Genomic DNA, 19,483 nt, shown 5'->3' on the forward strand with positions numbered 1-19,483 from the left:
AACAACTTTCATTCATGGTGACATTGATGAGGAAATTTACATGACACAGCCCAAGGGCTTTGTAGTTCCTAGAAAAGAGCAGATGGTGTGTAAACTAAAACGCAGCCTATATGGGTTGAAGCAAGCACCACGACAGTGGTACAAAAAGTTTGACACTTTTATGCTATCTCATGGGTTTACATGCAGCCATGCAGATCATTGTTTGTACATGAAAAAGGATATAGATGGCAGTCCCATCATACTTGTTTTGTATGTGGGTGATATGTTGCTAGCTGGGAAAAGAAAGATTAGCTTGGATGCTCTCAAAAATCAGCTGAAATCAGCTTTTCCATGAAAGATTTAGGGAATGTAGAGCATATTTTGGGCATGAGGATTTGCAGAGATAGAATGCAGAAATTGCTGTTTTTATCTCAAGAAAAGTACATTGAAAAGCCACTGGACAGATTTAACATGGCTGAAGCCAAGCCTTTTGGGGTACCCTTACCTCCTCCTTATCTTAAGCTTAGTAAAGCCAACAGCCCAAAAGATGATGTGGAAGCACATGCTATGAAGGGAGTTCCTTATGCATCAGCTTGTGGCTCTCTTATGTATGCTATGGTTGCTACTCGTCCAGGCATTGCTCATGCAGTGGGAGTTGTTAGCAGGTTTATGTCAAATCCTAGCAAAACACATTGGGAGGCTGTCAAGTGTATTCTTCGATACCTAAAGGGTACACAAAGAAAGTGTATTTGCTATGGGCAAGGTGCACTTAGTTTGGAGGATTATTGTGATGCAAACATGGCAGGTGACTTGGACAGTCGTAGGTCCACCAACCAGTATGTCTTTTTAGTTGCTGGTGGGGCCGTTTCTAGGTGTTCCAGGTTGCAGAACATTGTCGTACTAATACTACTGAAGCTGAATACATATCAGCTCTACTGTAGCTTCTAAGGAAGCTATCTGGTTGAGCAGACTTGCAAAGGATCTCGGCATGTCTATGGGTACTGTAGTTTTGGGATGTGATAGCGCATCTGGCTAAGAATGCCATGTATCATTCATGCACAAAGCATATAGATGTGCGATATCACTTTATCAGAGAGATTCGAGAAGATCGTCTAATCGCATTGACCCATATCAAAACACAGGACAACCTTGCAGATGTTCTCACTAAAAGTCTAAGCAAAGCTCAACATGAGCATTGCATATGACTAGTGGGAGTTGGTTAGAGGTTCACTTCGGACCTTTAAGTGGAAGGTTGTTGGGATAAAGGCCCATTTTCACCTCAATGTATAGTACATGCACATTATTTAGTTGTACATGTGAATGCACCCTTACGTGCCCCAGGTATAAATACATTTTATTCTTTGTGTACCAACAACATTTGTTGGTACACTCAAATCTAATCGTACTTTCACACACACACACACATTCACTCTTTCTCTCGCTCTCTTGCTGTCACTCTCACTCCTCAAACTATTGCACATCCCCAGCTGAGTTCCAACAGGCCAACATATCATTATTCTTTTGGTGGTCTTCCTGTTGGAGAGAGGAGCCAGTGCTGGTGCCTATGCAGCCGGTGACTCATTGTTGTACGCGTCATTCTCGTGTTTGGTATATGGATTCCATTTCTTGAGCACATCTCTGGGTTCTCTTTTGTAGTATTCTTCTGTTTTCTCTCTCATCTTGTGTTCAGCAGTTTATTTCAGCACTTGTCTATGCATCCATTGCTGCACCACTTCTAACAAGATGGGGTTGTGAAATGACCCCCTAGAATCCAACTTGCACATGAGACACGACACAAGCTATATTCCCAACAAAAAAAATAAAGGCAATGGACATTAGACTCACCTCCCAGCCATAGAGCAAAATGGGCATGTTGGCCTATGGGCCAAGAGTCCGAGAGTGGTCATCACACAATGATATGCACAATAAGGCCTTGAGTTCTATAAATATGACTCAGCTGCCCCAATTCTTAAGTGCTCCTAGTGCATTCTCACTAGGTCACTTTATGACCATTGTGACCAACTGCCCAATCTGGATGTTCAAGGCTGTAACAAATTGATTGGTTATTGGGAGTGACTTTTAGGTGTATGGTAAAGCCTCTGAGTCTAGATTAGTGGCACAATACAAGTTATCAGTCCAGGGTAGGGACATGAAACAAGTCCAGGGTACAAAATAACCATAGGCATCTTGGAAATAGTGGATGTCAATACCTAGGATAAGCTGCAGACGGGAAACAGGGGATGTCCATCTTGTCAAGATATGCTATCAGGACTTAAAAACACTGTTCCCATTGCAAAAAATGCAGGTCTATCCCACTGCATGGCATCAAAACACATGTCTCTGTGCATGCCCCCTTGCGATGTGATTGTGATAAAGTTCTCCCTTGTCTCCCCTCTGCTGTCTGAACTGCTGCCTGCCACCTGCTGAAAATCGCAGCTCCGCCAATTATGATGATTGCTGCTATAGGTGTCTATTGACCTAAAATGCAGATGTGGCAGGTTGCTATAGCTGGCTGTCAACCAAAATGCAGATCTTGCTTGTGCTCTGTCGCTGAAAAAACTGTGGTCTAGAACCAACACAAGAAGTAGACATCGCCTAGCTGATGGCAATGTTGATCCGCCAGACAGCAAATGCAAACTGACAACCGTTCTTGTGTGCATTCAAATTAGTTGATTCTCATCCACTGATTCAAGTTCTTCCACTAAATGATCCATGTGATTAAACAATCCATGTGATTGATTTATTATCTAAGCAGTAATTCTATGTGAGTTGTAATTTCATGAGAAGCATATGTTTGTTGTTGTGGGATTGTCATTGATGTGACTTATGGGTGCCTTATATGTAATGTATGGCTAATTCTGCAGTTGGAAGGACCAAAGTCAAGTGCTGACCTTGTGACAGCATTGCAAAAGGTCATAGAAGATCAAGGCACTGTACTAGTAGCTGCTAGGATGGATGAGGAAGAGAGGCAGATGAATAGGCGTTTACGTGAAGAACAGGATGCTGCTTATCAAGCTGCTCTGCGTGCTGATCAGGTTTGGCCTTTCCTTTTTGGTTTCTGACAAGGTTTTTTGTTTGTGCTAAATGCCGTGGGCAGTATCTTAGCAAAGCTATGTTAATTTGTCCTTCAGTTAGATTTGCCTATCGTTCTCATTGTACCTTAAAAATGCTACATAGCCAGCTTCTGACAAAGAGACCATGGCTTTGAAGTCTCTGGCTCTTGGTGCTTCTAATCAGAATCTTCAAAAACTTGTCTGGATGTTCTAAAATGGGTGTTTCGAGCCTTTAGAATGCCAATCAAGTGTAGTTTACTGGATAAAACCTTTCTTCAAACTCTTGAGACAGGGTGTTTCGAGCCTTTAGAATGCCAATTAAGTGTAGTTTACTGGATAAAACCTTTCTTCAAACTCCAGACATTCACAAAGTGGCCAAGGTGGCATATATGTAGGAATCACAAGAATGGCTGTAGGGCAGAGAAAGACTTCACTGGCTGAGACCCTTTACTAAAAGTTTCTGTTTGCCAATGTTAATGACGTGATAAAACCTATTAGAAGTTATGTGCTTTGGGATTGGACTTGGCTCCTTTCTGGCTCCATGTCTCGTACTAGACAGTAAATGAATTCGTATGGTCTGCATGGAAGTGCTTGGAAATTTGAACTTGAATGAAGGTTGTTCTCCCGCATCGAAAATTTCTTGTTATAAGAGTTGATTATTTATTGGAGTTTGCAATAAACATGATAATACAGTGATTTCTTGATCAATTTTTGGCCTTCTCCGATTTTATTAAGGTCCTTAATGTGCTCGTGTGTCCCCTGAAACCACGACACTTGTTGTCTTTGCATTTAATTTTTCAACTGAGAATGCCCTTCAATTTGTGCAGGAAAGGGAGAGGCAGCGGCAGGAAGAAGCAGAACGTTTGGCAAATGAAGCAGCTGCAATTGAGCAAAAACGTAAACAGGAGGAGGAAGCTGCTGCTCGAGCTGCTCAGGTAGCAGCAGAAAAAGAAGCTGCAATACAACGGCGAAGGCAAGAAAAGGCAATGGCTTTGGGTGCTGAGCCAGAGAAGGGTGCAGCAGTTACACAGGTATTCTACATTATATGCTTTTTTTGCTACGGTACTGTCGGTTTTGTTTCTATGTTGAACATTATCATGTATTTTCTAAGGTCTTGGTGCGGTTTCCAAATGGAGAGCGGAGAGAGCGAAGATTTCACTCCTCTGCAACTATTTCATCTATTTACGATTATGTTGATTCACTGCCTGATTTTGATGTGAAGAACTATAAGCTTGTTTCGAATTTCCCTCGTGTGGTTTATGGGCCAGATATGTTTGGAACTACATTGAAGGATGCTGGTTTGCATCCTCGTGCAAGCCTTTACATCCAAGTGGAGGATTGAATCTTGGTCTGTCTCAGGCTGCAACCAGGGTTCTTGTAGATCTAGGGGTAGCCTTCAACCTTTGAAGTGCATGCCCCCATCTTTTATGGTGAATGTCAGATGATTCAATTAATTTATGTTTTGTAAAGCCAAAGCCCTTAATAACGTAGCACAGTAGTCAAGTAGATGAACTCTCTACTGCTGTCTCAAAGGGCCAAGAATTGTCTCTCTTTTGGCTAGTGGAAGCTTTATCACATTTGATGGATTTGGCTTGTGGAAATCATAGTAGTGGCATAAATGACTGAAGTGCAGATGGGCAAATCCTCATTTGGTACGTATAAATGCATAAATTTTCGGGATGCTCAATTACATCTGAAATCAATTGGTGCTTCTTTCCATTTCTCGTGTAATCTGTTTAACCAGTTAAGGTGTTTAGTTCAGGTTCTTGCATGGAGTATTCTGTGATTGTGATGGCTTCATGCAAATTAGGCTGTGACCCATGCAGAAGGCATGGTGTTGATTTATGATCTCATTTAAATCAGGTTGTGCGTTGACCAGTGCAGCGTCTTTTAAGGTAGGCTTGGTCCGAATTAAGGCCAAGCTTCTCACTTAAACCTTGGCTGGAAGTCTCTAGGTGCTCTTGTTTTGGCATATATGGAAAGAAATAACGCAAAGAGATAACAGATCAACCATGATATGTGTTGTCATTATTGTCAACTAATCTTTTTGAAGCCATACAAATTACCTATATTGCAGAGGCCTTCATGAATCAGTTCGTCATTAGATCAAAAGCATTCAAGAAGTACAGGAGTTATGAAAGATCATGATTTTTGTCCAATTATCTCTATCTGATGTCCGGAGGCCTCCATGAGGCTTATCACACCCCAAGTGGAAATTTTGCTCTGCATGTATTTTCAATATCCTTACCGAGGTAATTCTCGTTTTTGTAAAGATGCTAAATTTTCACTTTAGTATCCTAACAGGAGTAACTATTCACCCAGTCTTTTATATGCTCAATTATTAGAATGATTGTTGGGTATCTCTAGTTCATTTTCTTGAAAGTTTGGTATCCGGTCGAGTGTGGTGTTTTGAGTGCTCATTGTAAAGGAATTATCTATGAACACCTTGAAAGCCAGGACTCAGTCCTTATTAAGAACACAAGGATCTCAACTGAATATCAAACAGCATGCTCAAGCTAGTGTGTGATGGGAGTGCTAAAAGGATGCTTTCTTTTTGCATCAAAATTTCCTTATGAAGGGAATTACAGTGGAAGTTTGAATGGTATAGTTCTTTTGAGGAAGCCGCTCAAAAACAGCCTCGCTTTCACTTAATTTGTAGAAATAACTTATCACCATAAATCTGAAGTTTTAGTCGTAAAGAGGGAAAAAAGGGTAGTTGCTTCTTTTAGCATATTGATTATGTTGATGTGGAGTGAAGATCTAAAAGGATCCTCACATGCTTGTGGTCCACTTCAAGTGAGTAACAATACAAGGATATTTAATACAATAAAGGTTAAGCTAAAAGATAGAATAAGGAACTCAAAATGACCATATTGAGTAGTTAAGGCTATCTTTGGAACATGTTGCTTATGCAATTTGATATACTAATAACCTAGTTTCAGGTGTACAACCAATGAGTAGAAAATATGATCTCAAGCATTCAAAGGTATCACATGCTGCCAATAGCAGTGTTCTTTTCTTGACAAATTTTTTGACCTATTTAGGAAAAGCCATAACTTTTGTTGTACCTTATTTTCTAATTGAAAAATTAGAAGATAGTTATCTTTGCTACTTTCTCTTTCTCTTCTTGTTCTCTTCAATTTTCACCCATGTTTTGAGTTACAATCAAGCTTTGGCAGTAATTATTCTTCCTCTTTTCATGTCGACTAGAATTGAAGCACAAGTCTATTTATGGGCATGTTTACTTTCAATGGGTCCTTGCCATGATAGTTGCCTTGTTTTAAGTTCCTATAGAAACTTGGGTGAGAAAGGGATCCTTTTTGAGCTTGCAAAATTGCTATCTTTACATATTAAACAATTGGCATTTGTTGACTAAACTTCAAAAAGTATTAAGAGAAAGTATGGGTCTAATTTAGCAACATATGGAGATATCCAAAAGCATGTGAGAACGACTAAATGGGTACATTAATGAGTGGTCAGTTTTCAAATGAGGCATTTGAAACAAAACATCAATAAATTGAAAGACGTATCAATTAACATTAGGTCCAACATCTTGAAAAGTCTCGCTTGTTCTCCAACGTTGATTGTCATGAGGTATCCATTCTAATGAGACGAATATCCTTTAGGTGTTGTAAGGCAAGAGATCTAGATTTGAAATTATGCACTAAATTGTCAACATATCCTCTTTATCCAAACTTGATATTGGTCCATATTGTTTTAGCTTTGTTTTAAGTTTCCTTTGCATCTCTTATGACATTAGCCTAAATTGAATGTATTGATTGCCTAGGTTAGTGTAAGGACATAATTGATGAGCATCAAAATTTACTAAATTCAAGTGTAGATTAATCTTATTAAAAAAATTGTAAGTCAAATGTCATTCTTGAAGTGAGATGATGCATACAAAATACATATATACTATCTTAAAAGATCACAACATTCCTTTCGGTAAAGGGAGCCAAAGTCCAATAACAATTTGTCATTACCAACTTGAGGTTAATTTACTGAAATCCAAGAGCAAAATGTTCATATCAATACCATCCACATCAATGTGTCAACATCCTTATCAAACGCGTGTGTGATATCATTGACTTATTGGTGTTGCTTTGACTTTTAACTTATCGTAGAGGTGGTTTTTGTTGATTCAATTCACTATGAATAATGTAGTCTTAGAATATGTTAGGATGTATCTCAATAAAAAATAGCGCGTGATTATAATTTTGAAAGCTCGAGTGTGGCCACATCATTTCTTCACTTTTATTTTTGAACACTATATCCCAAATCCTATAAAATGAGGAATTTGAGTATTTGATCACCCAACAAAAATTATTCTATGAGAATTGATATCAAAAGTGGTATTAGTGTCCAACAACACTGATAATTATCATTAGAAGAGAGATTGCCTATATACGAATGACTAGTATTTTTCTATTGGGTGAGTTTGTTGAGTTTACAAGCACAATAAATGAATTGTATATTGAAGAGATCTATTCGTACAAAACCATTCTCTTGTGAATGAAAAATTCTCTCTTGATAAATTTGATTTTTATCAAATCTTGATTATAATGGGCCTTATTAAAGGTAAGTTTTTAGAAGTGTATCCACCTACTTATTAATGTCAAGGAGAATGAGGTGTCTCTCTCTCTCACCATATATAGTTGCCCAACATTTGGTATCCTCTTTGCACTCCTAATTTTGTGATATTGATTTTTTGTATATACACAATCCCCTCCCTATATTTTTTCCCATGCATAACTTTCCCTAGCTTGCTTTGCATTTCTCCCTATACCTATACAAAGATGACTTAATTTCCATTCACGACTTTCCCAATATTGCTTCACAATGCTCTATATATTTATATAATGATGACTTAATTTCAAGTATTTCTTGCTTCTACTTTATCTCTAGTTAAACAACTACATAATACAATCATTAGGAGTAACTACACCATGTGTTGGAAAAGATACAATATTTTGTTTCCATGTGGCCATGCCCCAAATTCATGTGTTCCATGTACATACTCATCTCCCTTCACATTTGTAATCACTATACCATAAAAACCCTTTTCTTTTGTGGGGGGGGGGGGGGGGGGGGGGGGGGGGGGTGGGTGGGTGGGTGGGAAGGGTTCTTGTTTTAGGAGAGCTTTTCAACAATGTGACTAGTTAGCTGAGCATTTAGGCAAATTCCCCCAAAACCAACTTGCTTGAAGTTAAATCAAGGATGTCCATGCTGACACTTCTTCCTCAATTTTCAAGTCCAATTTTTAGGTGAGATTTTGTCCATGCACTTAGTTAAGATATCTTTTTAGGCATTGTTCATGCACTCATTGATCCCATCCATTGAATGATGGAAGTGTTACATCCCCATGTCACTTCAAGCATGTGATGTGAGATTTTATCAAGCGTGTGATGTGAGTGTATGTTTCCCACTTTTATTATTGCACAAATCTTTGTTATTTAAATATCAAAAGAATGTTAAGACAAGACTCTCAAAATTATATCAGACTCTAATATCAAAGGAATGTTAAGACTCTAATTCCTTGGAATCTCAAGATTAAAGCTCTTAAAAAATTTACATTTGAGTAGTACATTGCCAAAAAACAAAGTTTTAGGTTTTCAAAGAATATGTAAATCATTCCACCAAAACTAATCCATTTACTTTGCATTTTTTTGGAACATTGATAAAGTGGATGCTCAGAGCTGGAGAGTAGTCTACAATCTTCATGTTAAGCTTGATATTGAATACCTATCTCTTTTAAGAGAAACAAACATTTGCTTTTATCTAACAATGAAAAAGGCTTGTGTAGGTTGCAAGAAGCAAAAAATCTAGATGTATGGGTAAATGGAAAGCTTTATCCCACGAAACCTTTGAAAAAATATACACCCCCATTTAAGGGTGTGATATATTTTCTCAACTTTGTTGGTAATGGGTGCATTGGGTTTTTAGGATACACACATTGTCTTAATGTGGATGGAGGGGTCTTGTAGTTAGAGAAGGATTTGCTTGAGAAGGAGAACACATATTTTGAAGCAAGCCATGGACCAATATTTGAAGAAGTTACAAAGCAAAAACGAGACCATTTCACAAGTATAAAAAGAAGAAGAATCATTATGATTTAGAAAACAACATTGGGTCTTCACAAAAGAGATAAGAAGCTTTGAGATGTTGCTCAATTGGAGGCATGAAGTGGACGTACTAAAAAACACATAGATGCAATCAAGTGAGCAATGCTTACTTCTTGCTTCTTTTTCTACATAGCACACGATTACGTATGTATGTATGCTCAATGATTTCTATTAAATAGTATCTAGCATAGGTCTTTGTTTCACCTTGATCAAAATGGTAATGACATGCTTGACTCAATTGGAGCATCTAATTTTGATATTCTTATAAATCACTTGGAGGTGGAGGCAATAATGAAGAAAAATAAAGTTTAGGAGTTTTACCCAAGAAGACATATAAAGCTTCATAGAAAATAATACAATGCAGCCAGAAGACATCTAAGAGATTCTTGATTAGTTGAGCATGTCACATAAAGGATGCTTCACAATGTATAAAATTTTGTAGGAAAGATAAAGTAGACAATGTAAAGGGCTCATTGTTGCCAAATTCCCACATTTGCAAGATTTGACTGCTATCAAGTTGATGAAGACACACTATACTGGGATGGGCATTCTATATTGAAGACACATATAGCTCAAATTTAGGAGGTGGGTTTTTTACTTAGCACAACAACATATATTATGATTCAAAGGCTTGGAAATCCCTTACAATTCAATTGTTTAAAGTCACGTCTCTAAAATATGGCAATGTTTTAAAATTTGTTATCAAGCTTGATGAGTGTAAAATTTCCACAATAAAAAAATAAAAAGAGTGACCATAATTTTTTATAAAGAGAACACTTGATTCTTCCACTAATACAGATGATCCAAAGTAGTTCACTTTATAATGTGAGAATAACATATTTTCTCTAGAATCATATGAGGTAAATCTAAGTTTGCTATATATGGGAAGAAGTAAATGTTGATTTTGCACAATCTAAATACTAAAAAAGGTACAACAAATTTTAGGTTTCCATGATAACTTTAATATTTTACATGGGGTCCTTTATAAGACTTTAATACTGTAGGTTATCAGTGATCATTGAAAAACATGTTACATGTTCAAGGTACAAGAAAATATAACATGGAATGGCATATGGTAGGTAATCATCGATTGTTGGAAAAAGAGTGTTTAAATTTATGCAATCTTATGCCAAAAGGTCATGTAAGGCTATGGTGTATGCCAAGTGATCTAAAAACCTCGAAGTACATGTATGATGTGTCAAGGGGTGCTAATGCTAAAACTTTGTGTGTATATGGCATGAGCTCTATAAATATGCTTGACAGGAGGTATTAGAAGAGATCTCTAGATAGGCACAAAAAGGACTCTAATTTCAAAGTAGTATTTGACATTCCACTATGCAGAGTTCACACTTGTACAATGCATGCTTTTGTAGAATCATTGAGAAGTTGTTATTTTTGTATATATGCTTTGCATGGACTTGATAAGTTAGAGTAGAAAGGAGAGATCTATACAATCACTTGAAAAAGTTCCTCAACAATTGGCTTACATGGAGGAAATGTAAAGATTGAGAGAGAGGAGAAAGATCAATGCAGTGGAAAAGTTGTATCCATAAAGCCCTCCATAGGAGCTCTTAAAGCAAGAAAATTCCTCTTTACACCACCCTAAGATAATGACTCCACCTCATCAATAAGACAATAGCTATCAACATCAACATCATAGGAGGTTGGGTTTGTCAATTATATAACAAATGGAAATGCATTCATAATGCAGTAGTGGACCATATAGACCAAGGATGTGGAAGAGCACGAAAGGTGAATGCTTGGCAATCTTTGATACAATGTTCATATGTTGTAATTAAAGCAAGCATAGATAATGAGACGGATCACAACACCTTTCAAAAAATACTTGAAGAATTTAAGAAGTCTATGATTGAAGCTTAGACAAACCAACATATAACCCAATATATGATCATGAAAGCCTTAGTACAAGCAATCTGATGCATGATCTAAACATGTAGAGTGGCAACAAGAAAAGGATGTGGAAAATTTGGACATACACGAATTGTACCCAAATGGAAGAGATGCAGTACCACTAGAAAAAATATTTTTAAAATATATAAATATATTTTATTTAATATAGATAAATCCAATGGTGTCTAAATACATCAATGGCTCTCTCTTGTTATTCCCCTTCAATTCTTGCCCTATTTGAAGATGACCTCACTTTCTGTTGCAATTGTTGAACACCAGCAATATTGTTGGTTTGTTTAGCCTTATTAGTTCTCTCTTTCCATATTCACTTGGTATATTTCAGTAGCAAATCCCACATGGTAGCCTATAAGCAACATATGTTAAAAGTACTAGCTCCATATAGTAAGGACATCGGACCTTGTCGTCCAAAAATGTGTATTGCTATGCTTTTCCAAAAGTATTACATTAGATGCATTTCTTCTCAAAGGAAAAAATCATAAATACTTGGACACAATCTTTAGAACAAACAATGGGGACTTGGCCTTGCCTTTTGAAAATTTGGCATGTAAAATTGCAACCTATGGATATGGAAAATTACAAAATATGGAAACCTAATCTTCCTTATGTAGGTTCAAAGTGTAACATCCCTACCTAAGCCATTGACATGCTTCCTTTTGTGTTGGCTTAAGAACTTATCTTCATACACAACTAGTCATAAGAGAATTGAGATACACATCAGAACTTACATAATAGTTATCTAAATTTCCAAAATAAAATAGTTATTTGAACTCTCCTAATAGCTACATGAATTGGTAAAACAAAAGGTCAACTATGAGTGCTTTTGGATTCTTGTCATTCATCACACAACAGGTTCCACAAGTTGATAGTTTTGTTATCAATTTGAATAGAGGGTGACCCTCTATCAAATCTTCTCATAGCAAGAGTCCACAACTAAAAGGTAGAGTCCGAGTGGAAGCATGCAAAGTAGAAGCAAGAGCAAAGCAAGAGCCATGGCAGATAAAGCAAGAGCGCAAGAAAGAGACACCATATGTGGGAACTTCAACAATCACAATATGTGATCAACCTTCCCTTATTCAATAGTCATAAAGAATAAAGTAACAGTGATGGGCACCCGCCACCACTTATAGTGTACATGTGTGTGGTCATGGTGTGTGAAGTAAATATAACCCAATGTAGGCATATGCACATTTATCCCCAACAACCTCACACTTAAAGATGAATATGCCTCTAGTGAGGAGAGGACAAGAAATAGTGACAAAGCACAAATTTACATAAAGTACAATAGGATGAGGAATAGACGTCATCTCATTCTACACCCATCATCTTCCTAAGGAAGGCAAAACATTATGCTAAGAGATGTTTAGGGAGTAGATAGATTCTTGTCAGTCGATATCTTGAAAAGCTTAATAGACTTGTCCTCTACCACCTCTCAAAGTGATAGCGCACCTCAATGTGCTTTCTCTTTGCACAAGGAAGATTGGATTCTTGGCAAACTAAATAGCACTCATAGAATCCAAATGCAATGTAGGAGTAATAGAAATACCAAGGTCTATCACCAGATGCCCTAATTATAGGGCCTCCTTGGCAAGCTTCTGTGGTTGCAATAGACTTTGTCTCAATAGTAGATAAGACTGTGGATTTCTAAAAGGTAGAGCTTGAGTGGAAGCACACAAGCAGAAGCAAGAGCTATGGTGGATGGAGAGAGAGAGAGAGAGAGAGAGAGAGAGAGAGAGAGAGAGAGAGAGAGAGAGAGAGAGAGAGAGAGAGAGAGAGAGAGAGAGAGAGAGAGAGAGAGAGAGAGAGAGAGAGAGAGAGAGAGAGAGAGAGAGAGAGAGAGAGAGAGAGACCATATGTGAAACCTCCAACAGTCACAATGTATGACTGCCCGGCCTTCCCTTATTCAATAGTCACTAAAAGAATAAAGAATAAAGTGACAATGATGGACACCCACCACCTATAGTGTACAAGTGTGTAGTCCAGATGTGCGAAGTAATTACAAGGTGGCATAGGCAGAGGTGCCTTTACTCCCAACCACCTCCCACTTAAAGGAAAATGTGCCTCTAGTGAGGAGAGGAAAAGAAAACGTGACAAAATATAAATGTATATAAAGTACAATAGGATGAGGAATAGACGTAATCTCATCCTACGCATATCATCTTCCTACAGAAGGCAAAACATTCTACTAAGAGACTTTTAGGGAGTAGATTTGTAGGATTCTTGTCAGTCAAGATCTTGACAAGTTCATACTTGTTCTCTAGCACCTCCCTGATGAAGTGATAGCGCACCTCAATGTGCTTTGTCTTTGCAAGCAAGATTGTATTCTTAGTCAATTGAGTAGCACTCATAGAATCCAAATGCAGTATAGGAGTAACAATAATACCAAGGTCTGTCATCACTAGACAACCATGTGGCCTTTTGCTATTTGACTAGGAACAATCTGCCTAGTTGACCTTCACATGGGAAGGTAAGGGACAACTAATAGGATTAGCATCCTCCATATGGAAGCACTCGACCTTCTATATGTAGTCTTTCTATGATAAGTAAAGGAGCCCCCTAGAGTGATGACACATGATGCACATGCCGAGAATAGTGAGGCCTATCCTATGTCCTTCATCTCAAAGTTATTCTTGAGTTAACTTTTCAAGGCATCTAGCTCATCATGATATCTTCTAGCAATCGATATATCATTGACATTAAGTATCAATATAATAAGACTGCCATCACAAGCCTTCTTCGTGTAGAGACACGAATCCATATCACTACATGTATATCCTTGTGAATGCATGAAAGCATCAAACTTGTGCTTCCATTCCCTAGTGCCTACTTAAGGCCATAAAAAGGCTATTTCTCAACTTGCATAATAGGTGTTCCTTGCCTTTTTTCTCAAAGCCCTTACGTTATTGCATATAAATATCATCATGTAGATCTCCATGTAAGAAAGTCATCTTTACATCCATTTGATAAAGGTTCAAATCTAATTGAGCAACCAAATCTAGTACCAAGCGTAGGGTAGTCATCTTGACCATAGGAGAGAAGACATCATGAAAGTCATCACTGTTCTTCTATTTAAAATCCTTTGCAACCAATCTAACCTTATATGCTAGCTAAGGGTATAAAGGGGTACTCTTTAACTTGTACACCCACTTGCATAGCAAAGCACCCTTTTCACTAGGCAAGGGAACCAAATCCCACATATGATTTTTTTGCAATGAGTTATACTCTAATTGCAGCCCTCTCCCAAGAGTGACTATCACCTCTGTGCATGGTCTCATCATAGGTAAGAGACTTACTAGTATTTGTCACCATAACATAGTCCATGGAGGGTTCAAATTGATCAAGCTGATGTCTATTTTTAGTAGATTGTCTAAAAATAAGATGTGGGTCATGTACATCCTATCCAATATTATGATCATGGGCCATTGGAACATTAATTGCTACAAGTTGTCTAACTAGTTGTACGGTAACATGAGACTCCTCCTAAAATATCACTTTGCATATCTCAAGTACTTGCTCAGGCTGCTTATACATCTTCTCCTCACATCGAAGACAACATCATGGCTATGGATGACCTTCCTAGCAGCTTGCAAATGCCGTAGGCAATAGATTAACTCACCTACATCCCCATCACCAAGGAAAGTGCATTTTGTTTGATTTAGGATCCAACTTATTGTATTTGTCCTTGGGAATATAGCAAAAAGCCTCACATCTAAAAATACACAAATGAGCATATGATGGAGGTTTTCGAAACTATACCTCTTCTATAATTTGACAACCAATAGCAATGTATGGGGATCTGTTTATATCAAGTATAAGGTAGTAGTAACTTCCTCAGTCCAAAAATACTATGGTAAGCCTACCTAGTTAAGCATACTATGAACTCTCTCTTGAATTGTCCTATTCATGTGCTCTGCAATACCATTTTGGTGTGAGGGGCATTCAACTAACACTTAATACCATGCTCATTGCAAAATCACTCAAATGCTTTAGAGACCTATTCACCCCCATTATCCAACCTTAGGCATTTTTGCCTATACCTAGACCGGTTCTCAACAAGAGTAAACCCATGTTGAAAGGTAGCTAATACATCTAGTTTTTGCTTTATGGGATATGGATAGACCTTATGCGAATAATCATCAATGAGAGTCATAGATTACTTTGCACCACCTAGTGATTGATAGGGCATGGGACCACATACATCAGAATAAACAAGATCCAAAGCTTTACCCATGTGTGTAATGCTAAAATTCTTATGAAAACTGTGTGTTTGCCTTTCGTAAAGACAATGATCACATGAATCAAAACATTTGTAGCCAAGGGGTGAAAGATACTGCAAAAGAGAAAGCATTTTCATTCCTTTTAGGGACGTTTACCCAAGGCAATGATGCCATAAAGATACATGTGGTATATTAGCGCCATAGCTGAAATATGGTCAATAGATCTAGATACAAGAAAGCGAGAGATTGCTAACATTAGCAAATTGAGCAAAGACAAGGTTCCCATGGGTAATCTTCCACATGGTATCACCAAAAGATGTATGATACCCTATATCATCCAATTGTCTTGTAGAGAGTAGGCTTTTGGCCCAAGCCAAAACATGGCCTACATCATGCAAAATAAAAGTGTTTTCTGAAGCAAACTACAATCTTACATCACCAATGCCAATCATATCCAATCCCAAGTCATTTTTTAGTCTCACAAAACTTGTCATGATGTGATAGGAATGAAACCAATCATTGTATAAGGTAACATGAAAAGAAGGTATAGGCATAGGAATCAAGATTACTAGAGTTAGAATTTCTTGAGAAAGATTGGATATTTAAGAAAATTCAAGAGTTGTCTAAAGGGAGGCTATTCACATTTAGGATGGGTTTTTAGGGTTCCTCCAAGTACAATCATACTATTTTACATTGCTCTTGCCCTAAATGTCATTTTAGAAGTGAGATGATCCATTGTCAAAACCAAAAAAAGGCATTAATTTCACTTTGAAGGAGGATATCAAAAGAAGACATGAAGATCCATTGTAAAGGGGCCTTACAACCATGGGACTTATTGCAAGGTTTCCCATGAGACTAAGACCTCCGTGAGTCTTTACCATGCTGGTTATTTATCACTCTTACCATTATGTTTTCCCCTAATAGTCAATGCATGAGAAGTATGGGCTACATCCACATTCTTTCTATTTATCTCCTCTATGAGTAAGGCACCTCAACATCCTGGAGTTTCAAACCATCCTTAGGTATACTAGCACGCATGGCTATACGAAAAGTATCCCATGACTCAAGAAGCGTCACAAGCATTAACAAGCGAGGAGGATTATCCTAAAACTCAATGCCTTGCGAAGTCAACTAGTTGAAAATTGAGTGAACTCACTTCAATATGCAAACACACTAGCCCCTTCCTTCATGCAAAGGTTCATGAGGTGTTTCGACCAATACATTTGTGAAGTAAGACTTCGCTTATCGTAAAGATTACATATCTTCTCCCATAACTACCAAGCACTATCCTCAGGTGCCACAACATTGAAATAAACATGTTTTGATAATGACAATATAATAATAGATTTACACAACTCATCCAACTCATCCCAAGTATCTTGATCAATGCCTTCAAGCTTTATAGTCTTGGTTTTCAAAGGCCTAACCTACTTCTTTTGAACCATACCCACCCTATTTGTATCATGCAATGGGTAAAGTTTGTGCCTTCAAGCTTTTCAATATTGCAATATCATTTGAAGAACCAGTCATAATGATAGCATGCTAATGTTAATTCCAAGAACACCATATTAGAGAATTTGGAAATTTTCCAAGCCTTAATTTCAAATAAGTGATAAATATTTGACCACGTGGCTAAATCTTGATCCATATTTGAAGGTGGGATTTGGAAAGGTAGCTTATATAGCAGTTAGGATAGACTCCACCTTTAAGTGTAAGACAACAAGATTTGATCATGTGGTCAAATAATAATGATATTGGGGGCTCCCAAAGTGTTTGAAAATTCCCAAATTTTCTAATATAGTGCTTTGAAGAGAATGGACTACTGTAAATAACTATAAATTAGCCCCTAAAACTTGACCAAAACAAAGGCAAAACAGAAGGAAAGTCCAAACTATAGAGCTATCCACCAACTACAAGCCATAGACTGCCAAAGTACAATGTCTACTATCCAAAATAATGCTAAAAATTGTAATTATAACAATGCTCAAATAAGGATAGTATTATATATCAATCCAAATGTGAACAAATAACCAAGAAAGCAAGCTCCCACTATCAAGGATATTGGAGTAGAGCAACCATGATACAAAGAATGCAACTAGCAATGACTAAGGAAAGACAAAAAATACCAGAGACTGTCACATGAACTCAAAGTATCAGTAAACCATATAATCCATAAGCATGTACATCACTAACAAACTACAGTTAATAGGTTAAATGGTTCATAATCTTCAAAAGAGGAGACTTAGTGTGTACTCCTAATTTGATCCCCATTCTTATTTAGATTAAGCCTCAAATTCTTTAGACATTTAGGTTTTTTATATCACTAAAAAAATGATAAATAGTGAAGAGGTCCAACTTCCACTGCTTTCTTATTTGATTAATATCTAGGTTGGGCTTCTCAACAAAAAGCATATGTAAATATTAACCATTCTTTTTTCTCAATAAAGAAATTTCATTTCCACCAAAAAAAGAAAAAGAAAAATGGTAGACAATATCTCTGACTGACATGTCATTTGATAGATGCAAAAGTTTTTACATTTCTTTGACTGGTAAAGTCGCCAAAAATAGGCACGATATCTGTCAATTTTACATGGGAGTGCCTCGATAGTGTGAGGGGACTTCATGTTATGATTACAAGAGGGCTCCTTTGTGTTATTTGGAGGAAGAGGGTATATATTTTATAGCATTACACTGATGGTGAAGTGCCACATGGCATGCTAATCATCTAAGTGTGGCACGTGTGCACTAATCACTCTATGTGATGAAGTGCCCTAATAGCACAAGGTGGGGAATGGCATCGCCTTGTATTGTTTCGATTGCCATATCCAAGGGACCACTTTGGGGGGGGGGGGGGGGGGTTATTTATTATATGTCCTGATGATGATGGAGTCCCACATGGCACAATGGTGAATTTGAGTCACAAGTGTTGCATTGGTGATTCCATGCAATGATCCCAACTTGTATATGGCTATATGAAAGATCGTTCATTTCAATGTTCATTTGGTTTCTTACCTTGACATTCCTTCAAGTATTCACATATCCTAATTGAATGTTGACCACACTCCTAACATGATAAAATACCAAATCTATTTGCTTTTCTTGTTAGTGTTTTATGTGTATTGCATTGTGCCTCAATAGCATGTATTGTTTAGGTACAATTTTGAAGACCATTCAAAAGTGCGTCAATAGGGCCAGGGGACTTCATTTTGCAATTAGAATGTGGTCCCTTTGCATTGTTTGGGTGGGGGTATTTATATACTATATGTGCCTAACCAACACAAGGGGAGGGGGACTATTTGTCTTGCACAATGGTATCACCTCATGTTGTTTGAAAAATGTGTTTTACTACAGGTGTGCTGTAATAGTGTGAGAAGCACTCTTCAATTGAAATGTGGGCCCTTCACGTAGTTCAAGTGAGGATGATTGTATACTATGTTGTTGAGATTACACACCAATGGGAACCTTGGGTACCTCCTTATTATTTCAAGAGGTCGAGCACGTGATGCATTAGGCTAGCTTTCACCTAGCCTCATGTGTGCGGTAAGTAATCCTACCCTTGTATTGAGCCCCTTAGGCCTTCCCTGAAGCATGAAGGTAGCACTAGTTGACTCCACGATTCACACAAGCCCCCACTTCCTTCCTCACCCTCTATGGCCCTTCACATGTAAGATGAGAGAATGAGACTAGGCATGAGAGAGCATCCATGGGAAGGGATGAAGGCTTCACCCTTGGTCCCTCACTCTCCCTCCCCCTCCCCCTCTCTCTGTCTCACACACACACACACACACACACACACACACACACACACACACACACACACTCTCTCTCTCTCTCTCTCTCTCTCTCTCTCTCTCTCTCTCTCTCTCTCTCTCTCTCTCTCTCTCTCTCTCTCTCTCTCTCTCTCTCTCTCTCTCTCTCTCTCTCTCTCTCAGCTCACAAAAGGCAAGAAGGTAGAGCAAGAAGTTGGCATACATAAGAATAGCCTCTTCTATTCATCTTCATCCCTTTTATACAAGTTTTTAGGGTTAGGGTTTCCCCTTTTCCCTTGGCACCCTACTGGTCTTTTGGCCAAAAGACCAGTCTTCTCAATCTTGCACACCTTTATCCATACTCATAAGCCACATTCATATGTCACAACTTACATGGGAGGGAGCCTGACACTCAGGGTAGTGTAACAAAGCCA

The 19,483-nt window shown here is 37.9% G+C and overlaps 1 protein-coding gene across 3 annotated transcripts in view; it reads left to right on the forward strand.

Moving 5' to 3' along the window:
- Positions 1-5,373, forward strand: part of LOC148038307 (UBX domain-containing protein) — a 30,939-nt gene extending 25,566 nt beyond the window's left edge. For 2 of the 3 annotated variants that reach the window (XM_087670434.1, XM_087670429.1), the window contains 3 exons: positions 2,844-3,014; positions 3,860-4,063; positions 4,144-5,373. In XM_087670434.1, coding sequence (XP_087526560.1) covers positions 2,844-3,014; positions 3,860-4,063; positions 4,144-4,374 — 606 coding nt within the window. In that variant the 3' untranslated portion in view covers positions 4,375-5,373. The remainder of the gene's footprint in view (positions 1-2,843; positions 3,015-3,859; positions 4,064-4,143) is intronic. The other variant, XR_015689338.1, reaches the window with a different exon arrangement.
- The last annotated feature ends 14,110 nt before the right edge of the window (positions 5,374-19,483 follow it).

Source organism: Lygodium microphyllum, chromosome 3, assembly GCF_053477565.2.
Source record: "Lygodium microphyllum isolate KBCC chromosome 3, Lygodium_microphyllum_v1.1.10, whole genome shotgun sequence".
NCBI lineage: Eukaryota > Viridiplantae > Streptophyta > Polypodiopsida > Schizaeales > Lygodiaceae > Lygodium > Lygodium microphyllum.